Source organism: Coregonus lavaretus, assembly GCF_964263955.1.
Source record: "Coregonus lavaretus genome assembly, chromosome: 29".
Taxonomy (NCBI): domain Eukaryota; kingdom Metazoa; phylum Chordata; class Actinopteri; order Salmoniformes; family Salmonidae; genus Coregonus; species Coregonus lavaretus.
In genome coordinates this window covers 7,258,008-7,283,961 of record NC_140016.1, presented here as the reverse complement: position 1 = coordinate 7,283,961, position 25,954 = coordinate 7,258,008, and the positions used below count along the sequence as shown (strand labels likewise).

Genomic DNA, 25,954 nt, shown 5'->3' with positions numbered 1-25,954 from the left:
TCTGGAGGACAGCTGGCACCATCCCTATGGTAAAGCATGGTGGTGGCAGCACCATGCTGTGGGGATGTTTTTCAGCGGCAGGGACTGGGGGGCTAGTCAGGATCGAGGGAAAAATGAACGGAGCAAAGTACAGAGAGGTCTTTGATGAAAACCTGATCTAGAGCGCTCTGGACCTCAGACTGGGGCGAAGGTTCATCTTCCAACAGGACATTGACCCTAAGCACACAGCCAAGACAACGCAGGATTGGCTTCGGGACAAGTCTCTGAATGTCCTTGAGTGGCGCAGCCAGAGTCCGGACTTGAACCTGATCGAACATCTCTGGAAAGACCTGAAAATAGCTGTGCAGCGACGCTCCCCATCCAACCTGACAGAGCTTGAGAGGATCTGCAGAGAAGAATGGGAGAAACTCCCCAAATACAGGTGTGCCAAGCTTGTAGCGTCATCCCCAAGAAAAATCAAGGCTGTAATCGCTGCCAAAGGCGCTTCAACAAAGTACTAAGTAAAGGGTCTGAATACTTATGTAAATGTGATATTTCCGTTTTTGTTTTTTTATACATTTGCAAACATTTCTAAACCTGTTTTTGCTTTTTCATTATGGGGTATTGTGTATAGATTGATGAGGGGGAAAAAACAATTTGATCCATTTTAGAATAAGGCTGTAACATAACAAAATGTGGGGTCTGAATACTCTCTGATTGCACTGTATATATAGTGTAGGCTACAGTAGGCTACAAAATCAACTTTCCAGTGACACTGACTCACCCAATGATGAAGATGCAGCATAGGCTACTCACCGGTGATGGCTGATGCACTGGTGCCAATATCTCAAGATAAACTACTTTTAAAAACATTGCTGTTTGCTCAGAATCGCTCAAAAGTAGTTGAGATTTTTTTGGGGCAGCTTCTACAGACAGATTAGTTTTCTCTTTTCAGCAGTAGGCATTTGCTTTCCAAACAGTAGGCCTAGGTTTCTCTCACGATTGTATTTTGAAATTTGAGAGAGGCAAACTGACAGCCACAACCAACCATATAAATATAATCCATAGATCGCAGTTCCCATTCAAGTCAGGACTGGCTGCCATTGCTAGCGTACCCATGAGTTTAAAAGTCAAAGTGCCAGAGTTAGAGGTTCCAAAATACTTCTATGGATTATCTATGGCCACAACGCAACAAGCTGTTCTATATTTGGCGTGCGTGCTGCCCAAATGTCGGTCTTCCTGACTGTAAATCCTTGTGATAAAACTTAATCCAGAAGCTATTGATCCTCTGTAGCTAAATGTTCAGACAGGAGTAAAACATGTTTGAAAAAAAAACAAAATATATAGCCTAATTTTTGCTAAATTATTTCAATTTATCCTGGGGTGCTGCAGCACCCCTACTTCCTGGTGAGAGGGAGAAGAGCATCTGTCTATAGACAAAGTAGAGGTAGAGATCTTCTCTGGTTGGGAATGAGACAGTAGATGGCAGTACTGCACAAAAAGTGTGTGTGTGTGTGTGTGTGTGTGTGTGAGAGAGAGAGAGAGAGAGAGATGTCAAATCACAAGGCATGACCATTGATCACGCACGCACACACGCACACACGCACACGCACACACACACACCCTGGTTAAGTGGTTAGGGCGGGACTGTGTGTGCGTATTAGGCTGGGGATGCAACATGGCTGAGTTGAGGACCATCGACAGATGATGATCAGCGACCCTGCACGCACTGTGTTTGGGGGCGTTAACCTCCACTTCACCAGACACGCCCGCTTCCCTTCTAGCTGAGTTCACTCGTATTCGGTTACCGGAGACTTTCAGAAGTGATTCCTTTGACAAGGAAAGACCAAGAGACCGCAAATCACTCCCGAAAGGACAGGAGCCAAGAACGGATCTATAGCCTGGAGGAGGTTCCTTGCTTCGGTCTCCTCACGCGCTCCTTTTATCTGAGAACTGAAAGAGATTTCTGAAAAAAATCAACAACAGTAGGCTAGATGAAGAAATAAAACTTGTTTGATTGGGGAATGCCTATTTGTCTTCTCTAAAATGTTGGCTCTTTCTTGAAGTGAAGTTTAATGATTTCTGGGAGCGCTCCTTGAACCAGAAGACACCCAGCTCCTCTCATCCTCTTGGCTCCCCCTCGTCACTTTCACTTGATGGTCTAGGAGGACTTTTCTTCTTCACAAGAGTTGTTGACGCAAAGGTCACTAACCCCTGGACGTTGACAGCTCCCTTTCTCCATCCACTAGCAGACCCTCATCTCGTTCATATTTCTCTTTCTCTCTCGCTCTCTCTAGTTTCTGAGAGAAAACGAAAAAAGAAGTGAGAAACATAACGCCACTTGTGCCCTAACCATCTCTATCGCCATCTGTGTGATCAAAAGTCACGGGGAAGGAAGGAAAAGGAAGCGAGAGAGAGGGGGAAATAGTGATTGACGGCAGGAGGAACAGTGTGTTTTGATGTTTGGGATCCAGGAGAACATCCAGAGGAGCGGGAGTGTTATGAAAGAAGAGCCCATGGTGGCCGGGATGAATGCGGCGCGGAGCTGGATGCAGGGCGCCGGGCTGCTGGACGCCAACACAGCCGCCCAGAGGTAAGCCCGACGTGGCTAGCAGGTCAGCACTGGCCCCTGCGAATGGAGAGGAGATAGATTGGAGGTCTCTATCCCAGCCCGGTTATCTGACACGGACCACATGTGTTTAGGGACAGCATTGTGCTCCCAATGGACTGTTGGTTTCCTTTTCTAGGCATATAGCCTAATATTGACATGGGAGATTTGATTATAGCTTTTGCATGCAGGCTTTATGTCTGTGATTGAAGCTAGACTATAGCATAGCCTACATAATGTTTTTATTTCTGTTTTTGTAGGCTCTTAGCTAGTAGCCTATCAAATCAATCAAAATAAACACTATATCCAAAGGATTTAAACATGTCAGACCCAGGCCTAGTTTTACAGCCTAGTTATTGGCACAGATTTATTTATAATGAAACGTCAATAATTATAACGCAGTAAAACAATAATACAACCACTATTTTTGATACATGTTGATGATTACAGTCCGTTCGACAAAAAGGTCCCCGAATATAGCATAGGATATCCATGTAGCGACCAAATCCAAACTATTCAAAAAGGCTAAGGCTATACTTTGACAATTTGTAAATATATTTTTTTGACCCTTAACTATTTTCAGACATTTGCAAATGACCCGATGAAAATATGACATTTCAGCCTGAATATATTTTCAAAATTGGTTAAAATGTACAATAAAAATCAAGATATATTGACAATTTCGGGGGCCAGTACTTTTGTGTTTTACTCTTTTACTTCTAGTTGTTGAAATCATTTGTGAACGAATTCAGTGGCATCCCATGTGAAAGTTGTGCTAACGGGGCTTGGTGCTACTTGTATCCGCAGCGGAGTGGCCCTGGCCCGGGCACATTTCGAGAAGCAACCGCCCTCAAACCTCCGCAAGTCCAACTTCTTCCACTTCGTGCTGGCTCTGTACGACAGACAAGGGCAGCCGGTGGAGATAGAGAGAACCAGCTTCGTTGGATTTGTTGAAAAGGAAAAGGTGAGTTTTCCCAAAACATTATATATTGATTTGACACCTGCAACAGTTTATTTACATACACGAGGCTTATTAATATATTGCTTAATTTATTACTACAATTAACAATACAAATGTTGTCTTACAATAATTTGTATAGATATGGTTTAGAGTTTTTTTTTACATTAGTTTGGACCACATGGAAGGAATCCGCTATCCAAGTTGTTATATTCGATGCTTTACGTTGTATTTATTATTCAAATCTCTGTGCGCTTCGATCATATGTTCATATTCCAGCGTTTTAACACAAAATTGTAGCATAACTTATTGCTATTGACAATATTATAGCATTAAACGTTTTGAATTATTTATGCAAGTCTGCAAGTGTCCCCAGCCAATCCTTTAGACATGCAATTTTATTTTAGTAGGCTATTGTTCCAGTATTAAAATCTAATCTATTTGATTAAATACAAATATAATTTATTAGTAGGGTATTATAAGCCGGAGTCCTGTAGCCTACCTAAAGTCATTTCACTTGTATATGGCACTAAGGCACTGAAGTCATTCCCATGAGTTCTATTTATCATGGGACGTTTTTTGAAAATGATTTACCTATCGTTTTTTAAAGTTATTATATCGTTTCTGATATTGATATTGAAATATGTATTTGGTACATTTAAAGATAATGTTTTGGCCTTTTGTAAATATGTGTGTGTAGTGGGTTTTGCTCTCTGTGACCTGACTGAGTGTGTGTGTGTTGGCAGGAAACGTCAGGGGAAAATACCAACAATGGGATACATTACAGGCTACAGCTCCTATACAGCAATGGTACGGTCAGCACACACACACACACACACACACACACACACACACACACACACACACACACACACACACACACACACACACACACACACACACACACACACACACACACACACACACACACACACAGAGAGATTTATTACATACCAATCCACCAGGGAATTCTAATGCAATACAATTCATTTGAATAAACCATATGGGATTTTAAAAAATGACAGTAAATGTAAATGTTTTATTGACATATGAAAATAACACTGATTGTTATTATTATTTAAAAAATTAATTTAATGTAAGTATTAGTATTAGCCAATTAATGTTATAATGTTTTTATATCTACTTTTTTTACAAAGAGTTTATTCAATAGTCTATATCAGGTATAGTTTGGACTTATGTCTGTGGCTCTACAAACAATGGCCTTCTATCTGTTTTAACATGAACCAATCCAGAAAATTATATTTGAATTTAATCTGAAACTGAAATGACCATTAGGTCTATGTTTCTGCGCACATTCGCGAACACTAACAGCATACATACATACATACATACATACATACATACATACATACATACATACATACATACATACATACATACATACAGTGCACACATTGAGTACAAAACATTAGGAACACCTGATCTTTCCTTGACATAGACTGACCAGGTGAATCCAGACGAAAGTTATTATCCCTTATTGATGTCACTTGTTAAATCCACTTCAATCAGTGTAGATGAAGGGGAGGAGACAGGTTAAAGAAGGATTTTCCTAATGTTTGGTATACTCAGTGTGTAGGCTAACTATCTTTGTCTCTCGATGTATATCTCTAACATCTCTCTTTACTGTATATCTCTCTCTCTCTTCACTGTATATCTCTCTCTCTTTACTGTATATCTCTCTCTTTACTGTATATCTCTCTCTTTACTGTATATCTCTCTCTTTACTGTATCTCTCTGTTTACTGTATCTCTCTCTCTCTCTCTCTTTACTGTATATCTCTCTCTCTTTACTGTATATCTCTCTCATTACTGTATATCTTTCTCTCTTTACTGTATTTCTCACTCTCTGTCTGTAGGTATCAGGACAGAACAGGAATTTTACGTGCGCCTCATCGATTCCATGACCAAACAGGTACCATCTCTTTCATGAAAGGCGATAGTGTGTGTGTGTGTGTGTGTGTGACACTCACAGGTCTGAGAGCATGTAGTGTGGTTGGCGAGAGGTGAAACTGGACTGAGGATGTTGGAAGAAGTGCTGGAAGGGCCAGATGCTGTACTATACTACAGTCTGGCAGACCAACTGCTCACACAGACACACACACACACACACGTTATATATCTCATGCTACCAGATGAAAACCACTTCGTGTGAGGTTGTAAAGAAGAATCACCACGAGACAAACTGTTTTACTAACAAACCAAACCTCTATTTTTCCTTCCTTCCTTCTCTCTCTCAATTTCTTTCTCTCACTCTCTCTCTCTCTCCAGGCGATCATCTATGAGGGACAGGATAAGAACCCTGAGATGTGTCGGGTTCTACTGACTCACGAGATTATGTGCAGGTAAGACAGATAATGTATGTTGAGAGAGAGAGAGGGAGACAGAAAAAAGAAAGAGAAAGAAGAAAAGAAAGAGAGAGAGGGATTATGCAAACATAAATTCTCAGCGTGTGTGTGTGTGTCTCCCTGGGTACAGTCAGATGATCGGTTTATTCAGAAACGGCTTGTCAGTCTGCTTCCCCCTCCTCTCTACCCAGAAAGCAACTCTCCCCAGGTCCAGTGGGACCACAGCATGACCCAGTTCTGAGAGAGTGAAAGAGAGAGAGAGAGATTGGGGGAGGGAGAGGCAGAGGAAGGGAGGGGGAGAGGAAAGAGAGAGAACGAGATGCACTATACAGTTGAAATCGGAAGTTTACATACACCTTAGCCAAATACATTTAAACTCAGTTTTTCACAATTCCTGACATTTAATCCTAGTAAACATTCCCTGTCTTACGTCAGTTAGGATCACCACTTTACTTTATGAATGTGAAATGTCAGAATAATAGTAGAGAGAATGATTTATCTCAGCTTTTATTTCTTTCATCACATTCCCAGTGGGTCAGAAGTTTACATACACTCAATTAGTATTTGGTAGCATTGCCTTTAAATTGTTTAACTTGGGTCAAACGTTTCGGGTAGCCTTTCACAAGCTTCCCACAATAAGTTGGGTGAATTCTGGCCTATTCCTCCTGACAGAGCTGGTGTAACTGAGTCAGGTTTGTAGGCCTCCTTGCTCACAAGCGCTTTTTCAGTTCTGCCCACACATTTTCTATAGGATTGAGGTCAGGGCTTTGTGATGGCCACCCCAATACCTTGACTTTGTTGTCCTTAAGCCATTTTGCCACAACATTGGAAGTATGTTTGGGGTCATTGTCCATTTGGAAGACACATTTGCGACCAAACTTTAACTTCCTGACTGATGTCTTGAGAAGTTGCTTCAATATATCCACATAATTTTCCTTCCTCATGACGTCCCTCCTGCAGCAAAGCACCCCCACAGCATGATGCTGCCACCCCCGTACTTCACGGTTGGGATGGTCATTATGGCCAAACAGTTATATTTTTGTTTCATCAGACCAGAGGACATTTCTCCAAAAAGTACGATCTTTGTCCCTACGGTTTGCAGTTGCAAACCGTAGTCTGGCTTTTTTATGGCGGTTTTGGAGCAGTGGCTTCTTCCTTGCTGAGCAGCCTTTCAGGTTATGTTGATATAGGACTCGTTTACTGTGGATATAGATACTTTTGTACCTGTTTCCTTCAGCATCTTCACAAGGTCCTTTGCTGTTGTTCTGGGATTGATTTGCACTTTTCAAACCAAAGTACATTCATCTCTAGGAGACAGAACGCGTCTCCTTCCTGAGCGGTATGACGGCTGCGTGGTCCCATGGTGTTTATACTTGTGTACTATTGTTCGTACAGATGAACGTGGTACCTTCAGGCGTTTGGAAATTGCTCCCAAGGATGGACCAGACTTGTGGAGGTCTACAATTGTTTTTCTGAGGTCTTGGCTGATTTCTTTTGATTTTCCCATGATGTCAAGCAAAGAGGCACTGAGTTTGAAGGTAGGCCTTGAAATACATCCACAGGTACACTTCCAATTGACTCAAATTATGTCAATTAGCCTATCAGAAGGTTCTAAAGCCATGACATAATTTTCTGGAATTTTCCAAGCTGTTTAAAGGCACAGTCAACTTAGTATATGTAAACGTTTGGCCCACTGGAATTGTGATACAGTGAATTATAAGATAAATAATCTGTCTGTTAACAATTGTTGGATAAATTACTTGTGTCATGCACAAAGTTGATGTCCTAACCGACTTGCCAAAACTATAGTTTGTTAACAAGAAATTTGTGGAGTGGTTGAAAAACAAGTTTTAATGACTCCAACCTAAGAACTTCCGACTTCAACTGTATATATGGACACCCCTTCAAATGAGTGGATTCAGCTATTTCAGCACACAGCCATGCAATCTCCGTTGACAAACATTGGCAGTAGAATGGCTTTACTGAAGAGCTCAGTGACTTTCAACGTGGCACCGTCATAGGATGCAACCTTTCCAACAAGTCAGTTTGTCAATTTTCTACCCTGCTAGAGCTGCCCCTGTCAACTCTAAGTGCTGTTATTGTGAAGTGGAAATGTCTAGGAGCACCAACGGCTCAGCTGTGAAGTGGTAGGACATACAAGCTCACAGAACGGGATCGCCGAGTGCTGAATCGCGTAGCGTGTACAAATCGCCTGTCCTCGGTTGCAACACTTACTACTGAGTTCCAAACTGCCTCTGGAAGCAACATCAGCACAATAACTGTTAGTCGGGAGCTTCATAAAATGGGTTTCCATGGCCGAGCAGCCTAAGATCACCATGCGCAATGCCAAGTGTCGGCTGGAGTGGTGTAAAGCTCGCCGCCATTGGATTCTGGAGCAGTGTTCTCTGGAGTGATGAATCACGCTTCACCATCTGGCAGCCCGATGGACAAATCTGTGTTTGGCGGATGCTACGCTACCTGCCCCAATGCCTAGTGCCGACTGAAAAATTTGGTGGAGAAGGAATAATGGTCTGGGACTGTTTTTCATGGTTCGGGCTAGGCCCCTTAGTTCCAGTGAAGGGAAATCTTAACGCTACAGCATACATTGACATTCTAGACGATTCTGTGCTTCCGACTTTGTGGCAACAGTTTGAGGAAGGCCCTTTCCTGTTTCAGCATAACAATGCCCCCGTGCACAAAGCGAGGCCCATACAGAAATGGTTTGTCGAGATCGGTATGGAAGAACTTGACTGGCCTGCACAACCCCATTGAATACCTTGAGTAATCTCTATCTCTCTCTCTCCCCTCTCCTTCTCTCTCTCTCTCTCTCTCTCTCTCTCTCTCTCTCTCTCTCTCTCTCTCTCTCGCTCTCTCTCTCTCTCTCTCTCTCTCTCTCTCTCTCTCTCTCTCTCTCTCTCTCTCTCTCTCTCTCTCTCTCGCTCTCTCTCCCCCTCCTTATCTCTTTATTTCTCTCTCCCCTCTCCCTATCTCTCTCTCTCCTCTCTCCCTGTCTCTCTCTCTCCCTATCTCTCTCTCTCCCCTCTCACTATCTCTCTCTCCCCTCTCCCTATATGTCTCTCCCTTCTCCCTATCTCTCCCTCTCCCCATCTCTCTCTATATCTCTCCCCCCTCTCTCTCTCTCGCTCTCCTTCCATCCCTCCGTCAGTCGGTGTTGTGATAAGAAGAGTTGTGGCAACAGAAACGAGACGCCATCTGACCCCGTCATCATTGACAGGTAAGCGGGCTCCACCCCTTTCACCTGTCCAGGTTGTCATGGTGATGTACCTGTGTATACCACTATGCTGCTCAGGGTTGCTTCTGTCAAGTCTTGGTTGTTATGTTTAGTTGTCTCAGTGAAACAAGCTGAACCTCCAGCCCATACTGTACCTGTATCAGTCTCAGTGAAACAAGCTGAACCTCCAGCCCATACTGTACCTGTATCAGTCTCAGTGAAACAAGCTGAACCTCCAGTCCATACTGTACCTGTATCAGTCTCAGTGAAACAAGCTGAAACTCCAGTCCATACTGTACCTGTATCAGTCTCAGTGAAACAAGCTGAAACTCCAGTCCATACTGTACCTGTATCAGTCTCAGTGAAACAAGCTGAACCTCCAGCCCATACTGTGCCTGTATCAGTCCTCCTAACAACCCATGCTGTACCTGTATCAGTCCTCCTAACAACCCATGCTGTACCTGTATCAGTCCTCCTAAAAATCCTCCCTCATTAGTTGACTTTGCTTTACAACCTCCTTCCTGTGGTTTTGCTGCAGTGGCCTGTTTCTCAATAATGACTCTTAACGATACCACACTAATTAGCCAACCACTCCCATTACTCTTCCAGAAGTGTGTGTGTGTGTGTGTGTGCTTGCCTGGCTAATTATCCTGTAAAACATAATCATGTCCATTAATTATTGTTATTTATTGTTTTATTTATTGTTATTTATCGTTAAAGCGAATTATTGTTAGTTTATTGTGTTACTATTTCCTTTTTTTATTTAGCAAAATGTTAAAAACGTTTTAACTCTGCATTGTTGGGAAAGGGCTCATGAGTAAGGATTTCATGGTAAAGGGTACACCTGTTGTATTCGGCGGAAGTGACAAATACAATTTCATTTGATTTGATTTGAAACACGACCCCTTAACGAGCACTTATTTAACCTCTACGGGATCGGTGTCCCGTATACGGGACGGTTGAGCTAATGTGTGCTAATGTGATTAGCATGACTGTTGTAAGTAACAGCAAACTTTCCAGGACATAGACATGTCTTATATGGGCAGAAAACTTAAATTCCTGTTAATCTAACTGCACTGTCCAATTTACGGTAGCTATTACAGTGAAAAAATACCATGCTATTGTTTGAGGAGAGTGTACAACAACAAAAAACGTATCACGGCAACTGGTTTGATACATTCACCTCTGAAGGTAATTCAGTAATCTTGCTCTGATTTGTCATCCTAAGGGTCCCAGAGATAAAATGTAGCATAGTGTTGTTTGATAAAATCCATTTTTATATTCAAATGTAGGAACTGGGTTCTACAGTTTGAACCCCTGCTATCTCTGGCTCTACACCCACCCCGCCCGGCCATCTAGATGTGTGAAAGTTAGTGTATAAGCTAATGATCCATCATGTATGACATTCCTGGGAGTGTGTAAACTTACATTTTGTATTACCATATAATTTTTGAATGTTCTCTATAGTTATGTACTTGAAAATGTATCAATTGACCAATTCGGTACATTTGGGCAGACTTGATACAAAATAGTCCAGTATTGAATGCTTCACTGGATCAATCCGAAACTTTGTATTATCTTTTACCAGATCTAATGTGTTATATTCTCCTACATCAATGTCACATTTCCACAAACTTCAAAGTGTTACCTTTCAAATGGTATCAAGAATATGCATATCCTTGCTTCAGGTCCTGAGCTACAGGCAGTTAGATTTGGGTATGTCATTTTAGGCGAAAATGTAGTTTGTTTGCTTGTTTGTGGAAATGCTGAATAGGCTACTACAACTGCTAAGAATATAGTGGTGCAAAATGAGCAAGCAAGTATATCCTCCTCTCTCATTGTTTCTCTCTCTCCATCTCTCTCTATCTCTCCTGTCCTCTCTTTTCTCACCTGACCTATTTTCTAATCCAGGAGGTGTGATGGAGATGAAAGGAGGAAAGATTGTTTTACTGTGTCCTAATTTGATGTTAGCTATTGTTGCCCTCACACCTGAGCCTCAGCCCAGTGGGCCAACAGCACAGCACAGCCCAACACAGCCCAACGCAGCCCAACACAACACAGCCCAACACAGCACAACACAACACAGCCCAACACAGCCCAACACAACACAACACAGCCCAACACAACACAGCACAGCCCAACACAGCACAACACAACCCAACACAGCACAGCCCAACACAGCACAGCACAACACAACACAGCACAGCACAGCACAGCACAACACAGCCCAACACAGCACAACACAACACAGCCCAACACAGCCCAACACAACACAACACAGCCCAACACAGCACAACACAACCCAACACAGCACAGCCCAACACGGCACAACACAACACAGCACAGCCCAACACAGCACAGCACAACACAACACAGCCAAACACAGCCCAACACAGCACAGCCCAACACAGCCCAACACAGCACAGCACAGCACAACACTGCCCAAAACAGCCCAACACAGCACAGCCCAACACAGCACAGCCCAACACAGCCCAACACAGCCCTACTCACTATTTTTTAGCTACTTTGGAACTACTTAGCATGTTAGCTAACCCTTCCCCTAACACTAGCACTAACCTTAACCCTTAACCCTTTAACCTAACCTAAACCCTAACCGTAACCCTAACCTTAACCCCTAACCCTAATCCCTAGCCTAGCTAATGTTAGCCATCTAGCTAATGTTAGCCACAACAAATTGGAATTTGTAACCTATCACACGTTTTGCAAATTCAGAACATATTTGAATTGTAATACATAACATAACATATGAAATGGATGATGGACATCCACAAATGAATCCATCCCATATTAAACGTAACATATAATACAAATTGGAGTGTCCTGGATTTACATTTACTATGTTACGTCTACCCCTGAGTCCAGGTTGGCCCAACACAGCACATACAGTAACTTCATTAATCTAGTGATCAGATCGGAGTTTCACTATAGGATTAACTGTGTGTGAAGGGTTAATATGCTGACAGCTTGGCTCAGTCAAACTACTGGGATGACAGGGGTAAACCCCTATATAAAAAGAGGCTGTGCATGCAGCTAAAGCAATGAACACACACACACACACACACACACACACACACACAGTGATGGGCAGGCTGAGGCTGTGGTGTTGGGGTGCAGCTGTCTCAGAGCGCTGAGGTGAGGCCTTCCACTTCACTGGAGCAGAACAGTGGTCACACACACGCACACACACATACACACATACACACACACACACACGCACACAAACACACACACGCGCACACACACACATAAACCGAGCCAGGTAGAGATCCTCTACTTACCCAGCCACAGCGATAGCAGTACACTGGTCATTACTTCATTAACACACACACACACACACACACACACAAACACACACACTGGAGAGAGTTCACATGTGTGTATTTGCACTCATTGTACTGGTTTCAGTCTCAGTTGAGCTCAGCACACTTCATATCTCTCCACCCCAGACAAGTCTTAAATCAACTAACCTCGCACTTAACAATCACTCAGTAAACAGTAGGCACACACACACACTCACGCACACACACGCACACACACACACACACACACACACACACACACACACACACACACACACACACACACACACACACACGCACACAGCACACACACACACTAAATTAAAAGGTATTTTCTTTGCTCTGATTGGTAATAAATCCTGTGAACTGCAGCTTTGGTCTGAGCTGTTCTAGGATGTTTGTATGAATGTTTTTGTGTGCATGGGTGTGTGTGTGCGCGTGGGTGTATGTGTGTGCATGGGTCTTGATGGAGGTTTCCTGGTGAGTGTGTGTGTGTCTTGAGTGAAGAATGTCAGACAGGAAGTGCTCCTCCCGAGTAAAGTGATGTCATCGCTAGCAGCTTCCTGTTCCAGAGGTTCCATCTCTCCTTCCCTCCCTCCATCCCTCTCTATCTCTCTCTCCCTCCATCCCTCTCTATCTCTCTCTCCCTCCATCCCTCTCTATCTCTCTCTCCATCCATCCCTCTCTATCTCTCTCCCCCTCCATCCCTCTCTATCTCTCTCTCCATCCATCCCTCTCTATCTCTCTCTCCCTCCATCCCTCTCTATCTCTCTCTCCATCCATCCCTCTCTATCTCTCTCTCCATCCATCCATCCCTCTCTATCTCTCTCTCCCTCCATCCCTCTCTATCTCTCTCTCCATCCATCCCTCTCTATCTCTCTCTCCATCCATCCCTATCTATCTCTCTCTCCATCCATCCCTCTCTATCTCTCTCTCCCTCCATCCCTCTCTATCTCTCTCTCCATCCATCCCTCTCTATCTCTCTCTCCCTCCATCCCTCTCTATCTCTCTCTCCCTCCATCGCCTCTCTATCTCTCTCTCCATCCATCCCTCTCTATCTCTCTCTCCATCCATCCCTCTCTATCTCTCTCTCCATCCATCCCTCTCTATCTCTCTCTCCATCCATCCATCCCTCTCTATCTCTCTCTCCCTCCATCCCTCTCTATCTCTCTCTCCATCCATCCCTCTCTATCTCTCTCTCCATCCATTCCTCTCTATCTCTCTCTCCATCCATCCCTCTCTATCTCTCTCTCCCTCCACCCCTCTCTATCTCTCTCTCCCTCATCACTCTCTATCTCTCTCTCCCTCCACCCCTCTCTATCTCTCTCTCCCTCCATCCCTCTCTATCTCTCTCTTCCTCCATCCCTCTCTATCTCTCTCTCCCTCCATCCCTCTCTATCTCTCTCTCCCTCCATCCCTCTCTATCTCTCTCTCCATCCATCCCTCTCTATCTCTCTCTCCATCCATCCCTCTCTATCTCTCTCTCCCTCCACCCCTCTCTATCTCTCTCTCCCTCCATCCCTCTCTATCTCTCTCTTCCTCCATCCCTCTCTATCTCTCTCTCCCTCCATCCCTCTCTATCTCTCTCTCCCTCCATCCCTCTCTATCTCTCTCTCCATCCATCCCTCTCTATCTCTCTCTCCATCCATCCCTCTCTATCTCTCTCTCCATCCATCCCTCTCTATCTCTCTCTCCATCCATCCCTCTCTATCTCTCTCTCCATCCATCCCTCTCTATCTCTCTCTCCCTCCATGCCTCTCTATCTCTCTCTCCCTCCATCCCTCTCTATCTCTCTCTCCCTCCATCCCTCTCTATCTCTCTCTCCATCCATCCCTCTCTATCTCTCTCTCCCTCCATCCCTCTCTATCTCTCTCTCCCTCCATCCCTCTCTATCTCTCTCTCCATCCATCCCTCTCTATCTCTCTCCCTCCATCCCTCTCTATCTCTCTCTCCCTCCATCCCTCTCTATCTCTCTCTCCATCCATCCCTCTCTATCTCTCTCTCCCTCCATCCCTCTCTATCTCTCTCTCCATCCATCCCTCTCTATCTCTCTCTCCATCCATCCCTCTCTATCTCTCTCTCCATCCATCCCTCTCTATCTCTCTCTCCATCCATCCCTCTCTATCCATCCCTCTCTATCTCTCTCCCTCCATCCCTCTCTATCTCTCTCTCCCTCTATCCCTCTCTATCTCTCTCTCCCTCCATCCCTCTCTATCTCTCTCTCCCTCCATCCCTCTCTATCTCTCTCTCCCTCCATCCCTCTCTATCTCTCTTTCCATCCATCCCTCTCTATCTCTCTCTCCCTCCATCCCTCTCTATCTCTCTCTCCATCCATCCCTCTCTATCTCTCTCTCCCTCCATCCCTCTCTATCTCTCTCTCCATCCATCCCTCTCTATCTCTCTCTTGCTGGCTCATCGTTATGCAGACAGACCTTCCCTAAGGTGCTGGTCGCTTCACAGCACTGACCTGCATACACACACACACACACACACAAACACACACACACATACACACACACACACACACACACACACACACACACACTGACCTGAGTTCTGTGCATGTGTTTGGTCTTGGGGACTGAGGGGGAGAGTTGTGATTGACAGGTGAGAGTTGGGAGGTCGATGCTGTTTTAAATAACAACAGCCCACCTCTCTCTCTCTCTCTCTCTCTCCCTCTCTCTCTCACTCTCTCTCTCTCTCTCTCTCTCTCTCTCTCTCTCTCTCTCTCTCTCTCTCTCTCTCTCTCTCTCTCTCTCTCTCTCTCTCTCTCTCTCTCTCTCTCTCTCCCTCTCGCTTAACTGGATTTCATACTGACAATTCAGTGAGTGTATGTTATAAGTAAAACTACTCTTCTCTGAAATCTACTCCTTAGTCATTGTTCTTACACTTTCATTTGACCTCTCACCTTTCTTTTGTTTGTGTTGTGTGTTGGGAATGAAGGGGTGTATCAGGCCAGAGCAGAGCTGGGGAATGAAGGGGTGTATCAGGCCAGAGCAGAGCTGGGGCATGAAGGGGTTTATTAGGCCAGAGCAGAGCTGGGGAATGAAGGGGTTTATTAGGCCAGAGCAGAGTTGACCTAAATGACTAATGTTCTAGTTCTCTGAGTCTGTCCAGGATCCAAGATCTATTTAAAACACTGGTGTCTCTCCTTTCTTCTGAGGTGAATTGAGAGTGTGATTGTCTAATGCTGGGATGCTAACATCTCGAGAGACAGACAGCAGGACTGGAATTACATTTCCCAGGATTCCCCATATCTCTCTTTCTCTCTGTCTTTCTCTCTCTCAGAAGCGTGCTCTGGAATATGCACTCAATTTGCTTTTCAAACGAGGCATGACGAGATTTTTTCTTCAACGAGTCAGACACGAAGGATATCCTACAGACACCCGACAAGGCCCAAATCCCTTTCATTCGCATGAGAAAGAGACAGAGATATCGTGGACGTAGGTCAGGGAGCCTTAAGCGAGTAAACTACCTCTTCCATCAATCCTATTAGCCAATCTTCAATCATTGGAAAATAAATTGGATGACCTAAGATTAAGATTATCCTACCAACGGGACATTAAAAACTGTAATATCTTATGTTTCACCGAGTCGTGGCTGAACGACGACATGGATAACATACAGCTAGCGGGATATACGCTACATCGGCAGGATAGAACGGCTGACTCCGGTAAGACAAGGGGTGGCGGTCTGTGTATATTTGTAAACAACAGCTGGTGCATAAAATCTAATACTAAGAAAGTCTTGAGGTTTTGCTCGCCTGAGGTAGAGTATCTCATGATAAGCTGTAGACCACACTATTTACCAAGATAGTTTTCATCTATATTTTTCGTAGCTGTCTATTTACCACCACAAACCGATGCTGGCACTAAGATTGCACTCAATGAGCTGTATAAGGCCATAAGTAAACAGGAAAATGCTCATCCAGAGGCAGCGCTCCTAGTGGCCGGGGACTTTAATGCAAGGAAACTTAAATCCATTCTACCTAATTTCTACCAGCATGTTAAATGTGCAACCAGAGGAAAAAAAACTCTAGACCACCTTTACTCCACACACAGCGACGCATACAAAGCTCTCCCTCGCCCTCCATTTGTCAAATCTGACCATAACTCTATCCTCCTGATTCCTGCTTATAAGCAAAAACTTAAGCAGGAAGCACCAGTGACTCGGTTAATAAGGAAGTGGACAGATGACGCAGATGCTAAGCTACAGGACTGTTTTGCTAGCACAGACTGGAATATGTTCCGGGATTCTTCCGATAGCATTGAGGAGTACACCACATCAGTCACTGGCGTCATCAATAAGTGCATCGATGACATCGTCCCCACAGTGACCGTACATACATACCCCAACCAGAAGCCATGGATTACAGGCAACATCCGCACTGAGTTAAAGGGTAGAGCTGCCGCTTTCAAGGAGCGGGACTCTAACCCGGACGCTTATAAGAACTCCCGCTATGCCCTCCGACGAACCATCAAACAGGCAAATAGTCAATACAGGACTAAGATTGAATCGTACTACACCGGCTCTGACGCTCGTCGGATGTGGCTTGAAAACTATTACAGACTACAAAGGGAAGCACAGCCGCGATCTGCCCAGAGACACAAGTTTACCAGATGAGCTAAATCACTTCTATGCTCGCTTCGATGCAAGCAACACTGAAACATGCATGAGAGCATCAGCTGTTCCGGATGTGATCACGTTCTCCGTAGCCAATGTGAGTACGACTTTTAAGCAAGTCAACATTCACAAGGCTGCAGGGCCAGACGGATTACCAGGACATGTACTCCGAGCATGCGCTGACCAACTGGCAAGTGTCTTCACTGACATTTTCAACATGTCCCTGACTGAGTCTGTAATACCAACATGTTTCAAGCAGACCACCATAATCCCTGTGCCCAAGAACACTAAGATAACCTGCCTAAATGACTACCGACCCTTGGCACTTACCATGAAGGGCTTTGAAAGGCTGGTCATTAGAGTTACCAGCCTCAGAAATTGCAGCCCAAATAAATGCTTCACAGAGTTCAAGTCACAGACACATCTCAACATCAACTGTTCAGAGGGGACTGTGTGAATCAGGCCTTCATTGTCGAATTGCTGCAAAGAAACCACCACCAATAAGAAGAAGAGACCTGTTTGGGCCAAGAAAATCGAGCAATGGACATTAGACCGGCTTGAAATGTGTCCTTTGGTCTGGAGTTCAAACCGCTGTGTCTTTGTGAGACGCGGTGTGAGTGAACGGATGATATCCGCATGTGTAGTTCCCACCGTAAAACATGGAGAAGGAGGTGTTATGATGTGGGGGTGCTTTGCTGGTGACACTGTCTGTGATTTATTTAGAATTCAAGGCACACTTAACCAGCATGGCTACCACAGCATTCTGCAGCGATACGCCATCCCATCTGGTTTGGGCTTAGTGGGACTATCATTTGTTTTTCAAAAGGACAATGACCCAACACACCTCCAGGCTGTGTAAGGGCTATTTTACCAAGAAGGAGAGTGATGGAGTGCTGCATCAGATGACCTGACCTCCACAATCTCCCGACCTCAACCCAATTTATATGGTTGGGATGAGTCGGATGGCAGAGTAAAGGAAAACCAGCCAACAAGTGCTCAGCATATGTGGGAACTCCTTCAAGACTGTTGGAAAAGCATTCCAGGTGATGCTGGTTGAGAGAATGCCAAGAGTGTGCAAAGCTGTCATCAAGGCAAAGGGTGGCTATTTGAAGAATCTCAAATATAAAATATATTTTGATTTGTTTAACACTTTTTTGGTTAATACATGATTCCATATGTGTTATTTCATAGTTTTGATGTCTTCACTATTAGAAACTATAGAAAATAGTAAAACTAAAGACAATGAGAAGGTGTGTCCAAACTTTTGACTGGTAGTGTGTGTGTGTATGTGTATGTGTATGTTTGTGTGTGTGTGTGTGTGTGTGTGTGTGTGTGTGTGTGTGTGTGTGTGTGTGTGTGTACAGGAGATAGTGGTAGATAATTGCATAGGCTGGTTCTATTACTTAAGTATGGTAATGGAGCCTCACTCATTACCTACACACACACACACACACAAACACACACACACACACACACACACACATATATACGCACACACCCTTTCCCCCTGCAGCAGGAGTCTGCGCTAATGCGAAATTGAAATGACTCAAACCCCTCCAAGACACACACACACACAACCCCCACAGTGCTTTACTAGAGAGCAGAGAGGTATTACAATAGTGTTATCACACGCTAAACAACCTAAGGAAATGACTGTGACTGTATCACTGTGATCATAGTATCCATTGTAATGGAGAGCTATAGCTGGTCCTACAGCTGCCCCATGGTGTTGACTCAGTCAACACAACACATGGTCATTTAGCAGACCATTATAGTCTAATCAACTCAGTCAACACAACACATGGTCATTTAGCAGACCATTATAGTCTAATCAACTTACAGTGGTGAGGTGTTACTGAAAACACTCTGACACACATGCACAAATACACACACACACACACACACTAGAAGTGAGTCTGGCGCAAGCCCCATTCTGGCTCTGTAAGTGGCACTTGAGAGTAGAGGACTGGTGTTTGAGACGACTGAGGAGAGAGAGAGAAAGGGAGAGGGAGGTAGAGAGAGAGAGAGGGAAGGGGAGGGAGAGAGAGAGAGCGAGAGGAACTTGTGTTAACTTGCTTTGGCAATGTTAACACACGTTTCCCATGCCAATAAAGCCCTTAAATTGAAATTGAATTGAATTGAAATTGAAATTGAATTGAATTGGAAGGGGGAGGGAGAGAGAGGGGGAGAGAAATAGAGAGAGAGAGTTCCCCCTTTCACGCCATGCTTCTCCTATAGCTGGTAGCTCCTAGTAGAGTAGCATTACTGGCCTGAAAACCTGAGCTAAAACCCAACAACATGTAATTAGTGTCGTAGCAGTTGATTGGCTTACAGCGTTGATCAACACAGGTACCACTAATTAGCTCCCTTTAGACCAGTGTGTGTGTGTGTGTGTGTGTGTGTGTGTGTGTGTGTGTGTGTGTGTGTGTGTGTGTGTGTGTTTGTGTGTGTGTGAGAGTGTGTGGAGTGTGAGTGAGCATGAGTGTGTGAGACTGTTTGTGTGGAAGATGTTGATGTACAGGGTTGGGTCCCCAGTAAGTTGAGAATGCATAGAGTTTTAGAATCAAGCTCATATGCCGAGTCGGTATTCATGTCATAAGAAGGAATTCCCCTCGAGCACACCCACAAATTGGGGGGAACAAACATTATTTCCCATTGACACCCACTGTAAAAGAGCCAACTTCATTGTCGATTTTTTGTTATACAGAAATATCAAAACATGCCGAAAAGCTGCTGTGTTGTTCAATGTAACCAGGTAAAAAATCCCAACGTACGATTTGCCTCCACGTAGGGAAATAGAGCCTGCGAGAAGAGCCCTGTGGCTTCAGGCTATTCAGCGTGTGAGAGTGTGAAATTGTGGGAACCCGATGTCCAAGTAGGGAAAACATTTAATAACAGGTAAGACATTTAACTTGTTTAGTATAGTCCGTTTGTAACGCCACTCACTACTTGTAGCTTTATAGTCTGTTTGTTTGTGTTGTTGGTCTTGGCTAGCTTAATGTTCTGGTTGGTAGCTAGCTAGCACTCACATAGCTAATGTTAGCGCTGTCAAAAGGGCATATATTACGTTTTTCTAAGTAGTGAGAATGCTCGGGAGCAGGCAATGTTGAAAAGTAATCTTTAGACATGTACTTTTCTTAAATTGAGTTATGTAATTGACTAACACAAGAAGAAAACAAGACAATGGTGTTTGAAAAGAGCCAATTGGGTAACCAAGGTAACCATGGGTTGTTTTCCCCACAGGCTGGCGGGGCCGCAACGTTCTGGGACTATTAAGAAACCAGGCCAACCTGAGATAGTTAGATGTTCTGTTCTGCTCCTCTTCATCACAAATTAGTATATACAGTTTAAGTCGGAAGTTTACATACACCTTAGCCAAATACATTTAAACTCAGTTTTTCACAATTCCTGACATTTAATCCTAGTAAAAATTACCTGTTTTAGGTCAGCTAGGATCACCACTTTATTTTAAGAATGTGAAATGTCAGAATAATAGTAGAGAGAATGATTTATTTCAGCTTTTATTTCTTTCATCACATTCCCAGTGGGTCAGAAGTATACATACACTCAATTAGTATTTGGTAGCATTGCTTTTAAATTGTTTAACTTGGGTCAAAAGTTTCGGGTAGCCTTCCACAAGCTTCCCACAATAAGTTGGGTGAAATTTGGCTCATTCCTCCTGACAGAGCAGGTGTAACTGAGTCAGGTTTGTAGGCCTCCTTGCTCGCACACGCTTTTTCAGTTCTGCCCACACATTTTCTATAGGATTGAGGTCAGGGCTTTGTGATGGCCACTCCAGTACCTTGACTTTGTTGTCCTTAAGCCATTTTGCCACAACTTTGGAAGTATGCTTGGGGTCATTGTCCATTTGGAAGACACATTTGCGACCAAGCTTTAACTTCCTGACTAATGTCTTGAGATGTTGCTTCAATACATCCACATAATTTTCCTTCCTCATGATGCCATCTATTTTGTGGACCAGTCCCTCCTGCAGCAAAGCACCCCCACAGCATGATGCTGCCACCCCCCTGCTTCACGGTTGGGATGGTGTTCTTCGGCTTGCAAGCGACCCCCTTTTTCCTCCAAACATAACGATGGTCATTATGGCCAAACAGTTCTATTTCTGTTTCATCCGACCAGAGGACATTTCTCCAAAAAGTACGATCTTTGTCCTCATGTGCAGTTGCAAACCGTAGTCTGGCTTTTTTATGGCGGTTTTGGAGCAGTGGCTTCTTCCTTGCTGAGCGGCCTTTCAGGTTATGTCGATATAGGACTCGTTTTACTGTGGATATAGATACTTTTGTACCTGTTTCCTCCAGCATCTTCACAAGGTCCTTTGCTGTTGTTCTGGGATTGATTTGCACTTTTCAAACCAAAGCACGTTCATCTCTAGGAGACAGAACGTGTCTCCTTCCTGAGCGGTATGATGGCTACGTGGTCCCATGGTGTTTATACTTTCGTACTATTGTTTGTACAGATGAACGTGGTACCTTCAGGCGTTTGGAAATTGCTCCCAATGATGAACCAGACTTGTGGAGGTCTACAATTGTTTTTCTGAGGTCTTGGCTGATTTCTTTTGATTTTCCCATGATGTCAAGCAGAGAGTCACTGAGTTTGAAGGTAGTCCTTGAAATACATCCACAGGTACACCTCCAATTGACTCAAATGATGTAAATTAGCCTATCAGAAGCTTCTAAAGCCATGACATAATTTTCTGGAATTTCCCAAGCTGTTTAAAGGCACAGTCAACTTAATGTATGTAAACTTCTGACCAGCTAGAATTGTGATACAGTGAATTATAAGTGAAATAATCTGTCTGTATACAATTGTTGGAAAAATTACATGCACAAAGTAGATGTCCTAACCGACTTGCCAAAACTATAGTTTGTTAACAATACATTTGTGGAGTGGTTGAAAAATGAGTTTTAATGACTCCAACCAAAGTGTATGTAAACTTCCGACTTCAACTGTACATCTTCTCCTTCTTCTCCCCCTCTCCTCCCTCTCTCTCTTTCTACCTTCTCCTTCTCTCTCCTCCTTTCTACCATAACCCTAACCCTCCCTCTCTCTTTAGTTCTGTCCTAGACTGGTGGTCAGTAGTCTTCTTGCTGAAACAGAATGCTGTCTCTGTCGCATGGTGTTTTTTTAGTTCAACATCACAGAGCAAGAAACAAGTGATGGGTTCTCTCTAAGACACGGGTAATGGTAAGACATGGGAGAGTGATGGGTTCTCTCTAAGACACGGGTAATGGTAAGACATGGGAGAGTGATGGGTTCTCTCTAAGACACGGGTAACGGTAAGACATGGGAGAGTGATGGGTTCTCTCTAAGACACGGGTAACGGTAAGACATGGGAGAGTGATGGGTTCTCTCTAAGACACGGGTAACGGTAAGACATGGGAGAGTGATGGGTTCTCTCTAAGACACGGGTAACGGTAAGACATGGGAGAGTGATGGGTTCTCTCTAAGACACGGGTAACGGTAAGACATGGGAGAGTGATGGGTTCTCTCTAAGACACGGGTAAGAAAGGGTAAGACATGGGAGAGTGATGGGTTCTCTCTTCCTCTGTTTTTAGAAATAGGTCCATGAAAGCTCCTATCCTTTCCATATCAATCCTTGGAGGATTACTATAGGTCAAACTGATGACTTATCATGTCATAGGGAAAGAGGTCATACTGATGGCTTATCATGTCATAGGGAAAGTGGTCATACTGATGGCTTATCATGTCATAGGGAAAGTGGTCATACTGATGGCTTATCATGTCATAGGGAAAGTGGTCATACTGATGGCTTATCATGTCATAGGGAAAGTGGTCATACTGATGGCTTATCATGTCATAGGGAAAGTGGTCATACTGATGACTTATCATGTCATAGGGAAAGTGGTCATACTGATGGCTTATCATGTCATAGGGAAAGTGGTCATACTGATGGCTTATCATGTCATAGGGAAAGTGGTCATACTGATGGCTTATCATGTCATAGGGAAAGTGGTCATACTGATGGCTTATCATGTCATAGGGAAAGTGGTCATACTGATGGCTTATCATGTCATAGGGAAAGTGGTCATACTGATGGCTTATCATGTCATAGGGAAAGTGGTCATACTGATGGCTTATCATGTCATAGGGAAAGTGGTCATACTGATGGCTTATCATGTCATAGGGAAAGTGGTCATACTGATGGCTTATCATGTCATAGGGAAAGTGGTCATACTGATGGCTTATCATGTCATAGGGAAAGTGGTCATACTGATGGCTTATCATGTCATAGGGAAAGTGGTCATACTGATGGCTTATCATGTCATAGGGAAAGTGGTCATACTGATGGCTTTTCTGTACAGTAGTTTGTCAGCTTTAATGCAGAGTAAGGAGACACAAACCCTTCAGGCATGTGTGTGTTAACTAAATAAAGAGTTGCTGTGTAAATTGGTGTTCCTGGAGAGTGTGTGTGTGAGGGTGTGTGTGTGTGACTGTGTGTGTGTGAGGGTGTGTGTGTGACAGTGTTGTATGACAGAGTGTGTGTGAGGGTGTGTGTGTGACAGTGTGTGTGTGTGTGTGTGTGTGGGGGGGGGTGACAGTGTGTGTGTGAGGGTGTGTGTGTGTGTGTGTGTGTGTGTGTGTGTGTGTGTGTGTGTGTGTGTGTGTGTGTGTGTGTGTGTGTGTGTGTGTGTGTGTGTGTGTGTGTGTGTGTGTGTGTGTGTGTGTGAGCCAGTGTGTGTGTGTGTGTGTGTGTGTGAGCCAGTGTGTGTGTGAGGGTGTGTGTTTGACAAAGTGTGTGTGTGTGTGTGTGTGTGTGTGTGTGTGTGTGTGTGTGTGTGTGTGTGTGTGTGACAGTGTGTGTGTGAGGGTGTGTGTGTGACAGTGTGTGTGTGAGGGTGTGTGTGTGTGTGTGTGAGACAGTGTGTGTGTGTGGGTGTGTGTGTGACAGAGTATGTGTGAGGGTGTGTGTGTGACAGTGTGTGTGTGACAGTGTGTGTGTAACACTGTGTGTGTGTGTGACAGTGTGTGTGTGACAGTGTGTGTGTGACAGTGTGTTTGTGTGAGAGTGTGTTAGTGACAGTGTGTGTGAGAGTGTGTGTGAAAGAGTATGTGAGATGGAGATGTATATTTAATGTATGGGTGTGTGGGAGTGTTTAAAGAACCCTTGAAAGGAAGGATGGGAAATGTAACCTCGAAATGGGTACACGCGCGCATGCACACGCAAACACACACACCCACACGCACACACAAACACCCGCACGTACACACACACACAGAGCTCTTTGTGTGTGTGTGGCCATTTACATTTCTCTGCTTGGATAACCGTCTTCACCTCTCCTCCCCCTTCTCCTCCTCTGTCCAGTCAGACCTCACCCCTCTACACCTCCTCCCCCTGTCTTCACCTCTACTCTACCTTTTCTCTATTCTATTCTCTCTCCATCTCCCCCCTCCTCCCTCTCCCCCTTCTCCCCTCCTCCAGCTCCCCTCCCTTTCAGATCTCCCCCTCTCTCCTTCTCTCCCTCTCCCACAGTCATCAGAAAAACATACAGGAATGGACTCCTATTGTAGCTGATGTGTGATGTCTGGTTCTGATCACCTAGTGTGTTATATGGGAGAGTAATTGACTAGAACTGCTCTGTTAACATTAACCAGGTGTCTTAGCTGTGTGTCAGATTAGACCTAAGGACTTACTGACCTGTGTGTGTGTGTGTGTGCTTACTGGCGTCAGTGTGTGTGTGTGTGTTTGTGTACCTGAATGTTGTTGACATATTTATGTCAAGCTTCCCACAAATACAGAATCCCATGGCATTACTATTGTGTGTTTATGGGTGTGTGTGAGTGTTTTCCAGCGAGAGAGAAAGCCACTCTCTCTTAGAGACCAGAATCCAGAACCAGTCGCTCCACGGGGGTCTGACTTTATGAGGTGTTCCAGTAAGAATGGACCCACTAACCTGACACAGAAAGAGAGGAGGGGGACAGAAGAGGAGAGAGAGAGAGAGAGAGAGAGAGAGAGAGAGAGAGAGAGAGAGAGAGAGAGAGAGAGAGAGAGAGAGAGAGAGAGAGAGAGAGAGAGAGAGAGAGAGAGAGAGAGAGAGAGAGAGAGAGAGAGAGAGAGAGAGAGAGAGAGAGAGAGAGAGAGAGAGAGAGAGAGAGAGAAATATTGGGGATGAGGACAGGAGGTGATGGATCACATTATTTGCTAATGGACTGAAATAAAAGCTTTTTTTCTTACAACTGGAACAATATTATTTCTCGCTATTTGTCAGATACCAAATGATTCACAGGTTGTTGTTGGTAGTGTACAGTAATCACGCGCTAATCATTAGTTCTAATGTGCTCTCTGGCTGTTTTACAGGAAGGTAGTTAGCAAGGTCAAGGTAGGGTGGGAGAGATTTCCTTTTAGTGTGTGTGTGTATGTGTGGGTGGGTACATCCATGTGTACATCCGTTCGTGCATGCATGGGAACGTGTGCGTGAATGAGCGAGTGTCTGTGTGGCTGTGTGGCTGTGTGCGTGAATACGCGTGTGTGTGTGAGTGTATCCCTCCAGTCCACCATGCTAATGAACTTACTAAGTGTCCCATCATAACGTTAATCAAATTACTCCTGAACCAAAATTGACAGTTTTCATTAATTATAAAGGATTACTCTAATTGCCATTCAAATGTATTCATTTAGAACAGACGGCATTCACTAATGTCTCTGGGAATCTGCATATTAAATAGAGAAGGTCGTTCATTAGGTATGCTAATGTATGCATGGTTCCTTATTTTGTGATTGGTGGACCATATGTGTCTGGGCAGGAGAGGACAGAGTCTAGAAGGAAGTTATTCATGTGTTTAATAAACAGGGAGACGTAGAGGCACAACACTACTGACCCAACACTAC

The 25,954-nt window shown here is 44.2% G+C and overlaps 1 protein-coding gene across 1 annotated transcript in view; it reads left to right on the top strand.

Moving 5' to 3' along the window:
• Nucleotides 1-2,111: 2,111 nt before the first annotated feature.
• ebf1a (EBF transcription factor 1a) overlaps nucleotides 2,112-25,954 on the top strand; it is a gene marked incomplete at its 3' end in the record, with an annotated part of 78,367 nt that continues 54,524 nt past the window's right edge. Inside the window, exons 1-6 of the mRNA XM_084146981.1 lie at nucleotides 2,112-2,572; nucleotides 3,395-3,551; nucleotides 4,292-4,355; nucleotides 5,422-5,477; nucleotides 5,834-5,907; nucleotides 9,077-9,145. Coding sequence (XP_084003107.1) covers nucleotides 2,439-2,572; nucleotides 3,395-3,551; nucleotides 4,292-4,355; nucleotides 5,422-5,477; nucleotides 5,834-5,907; nucleotides 9,077-9,145 — 554 coding nt within the window. The 5' untranslated portion in view covers nucleotides 2,112-2,438. The remainder of the gene's footprint in view (nucleotides 2,573-3,394; nucleotides 3,552-4,291; nucleotides 4,356-5,421; nucleotides 5,478-5,833; nucleotides 5,908-9,076; nucleotides 9,146-25,954) is intronic.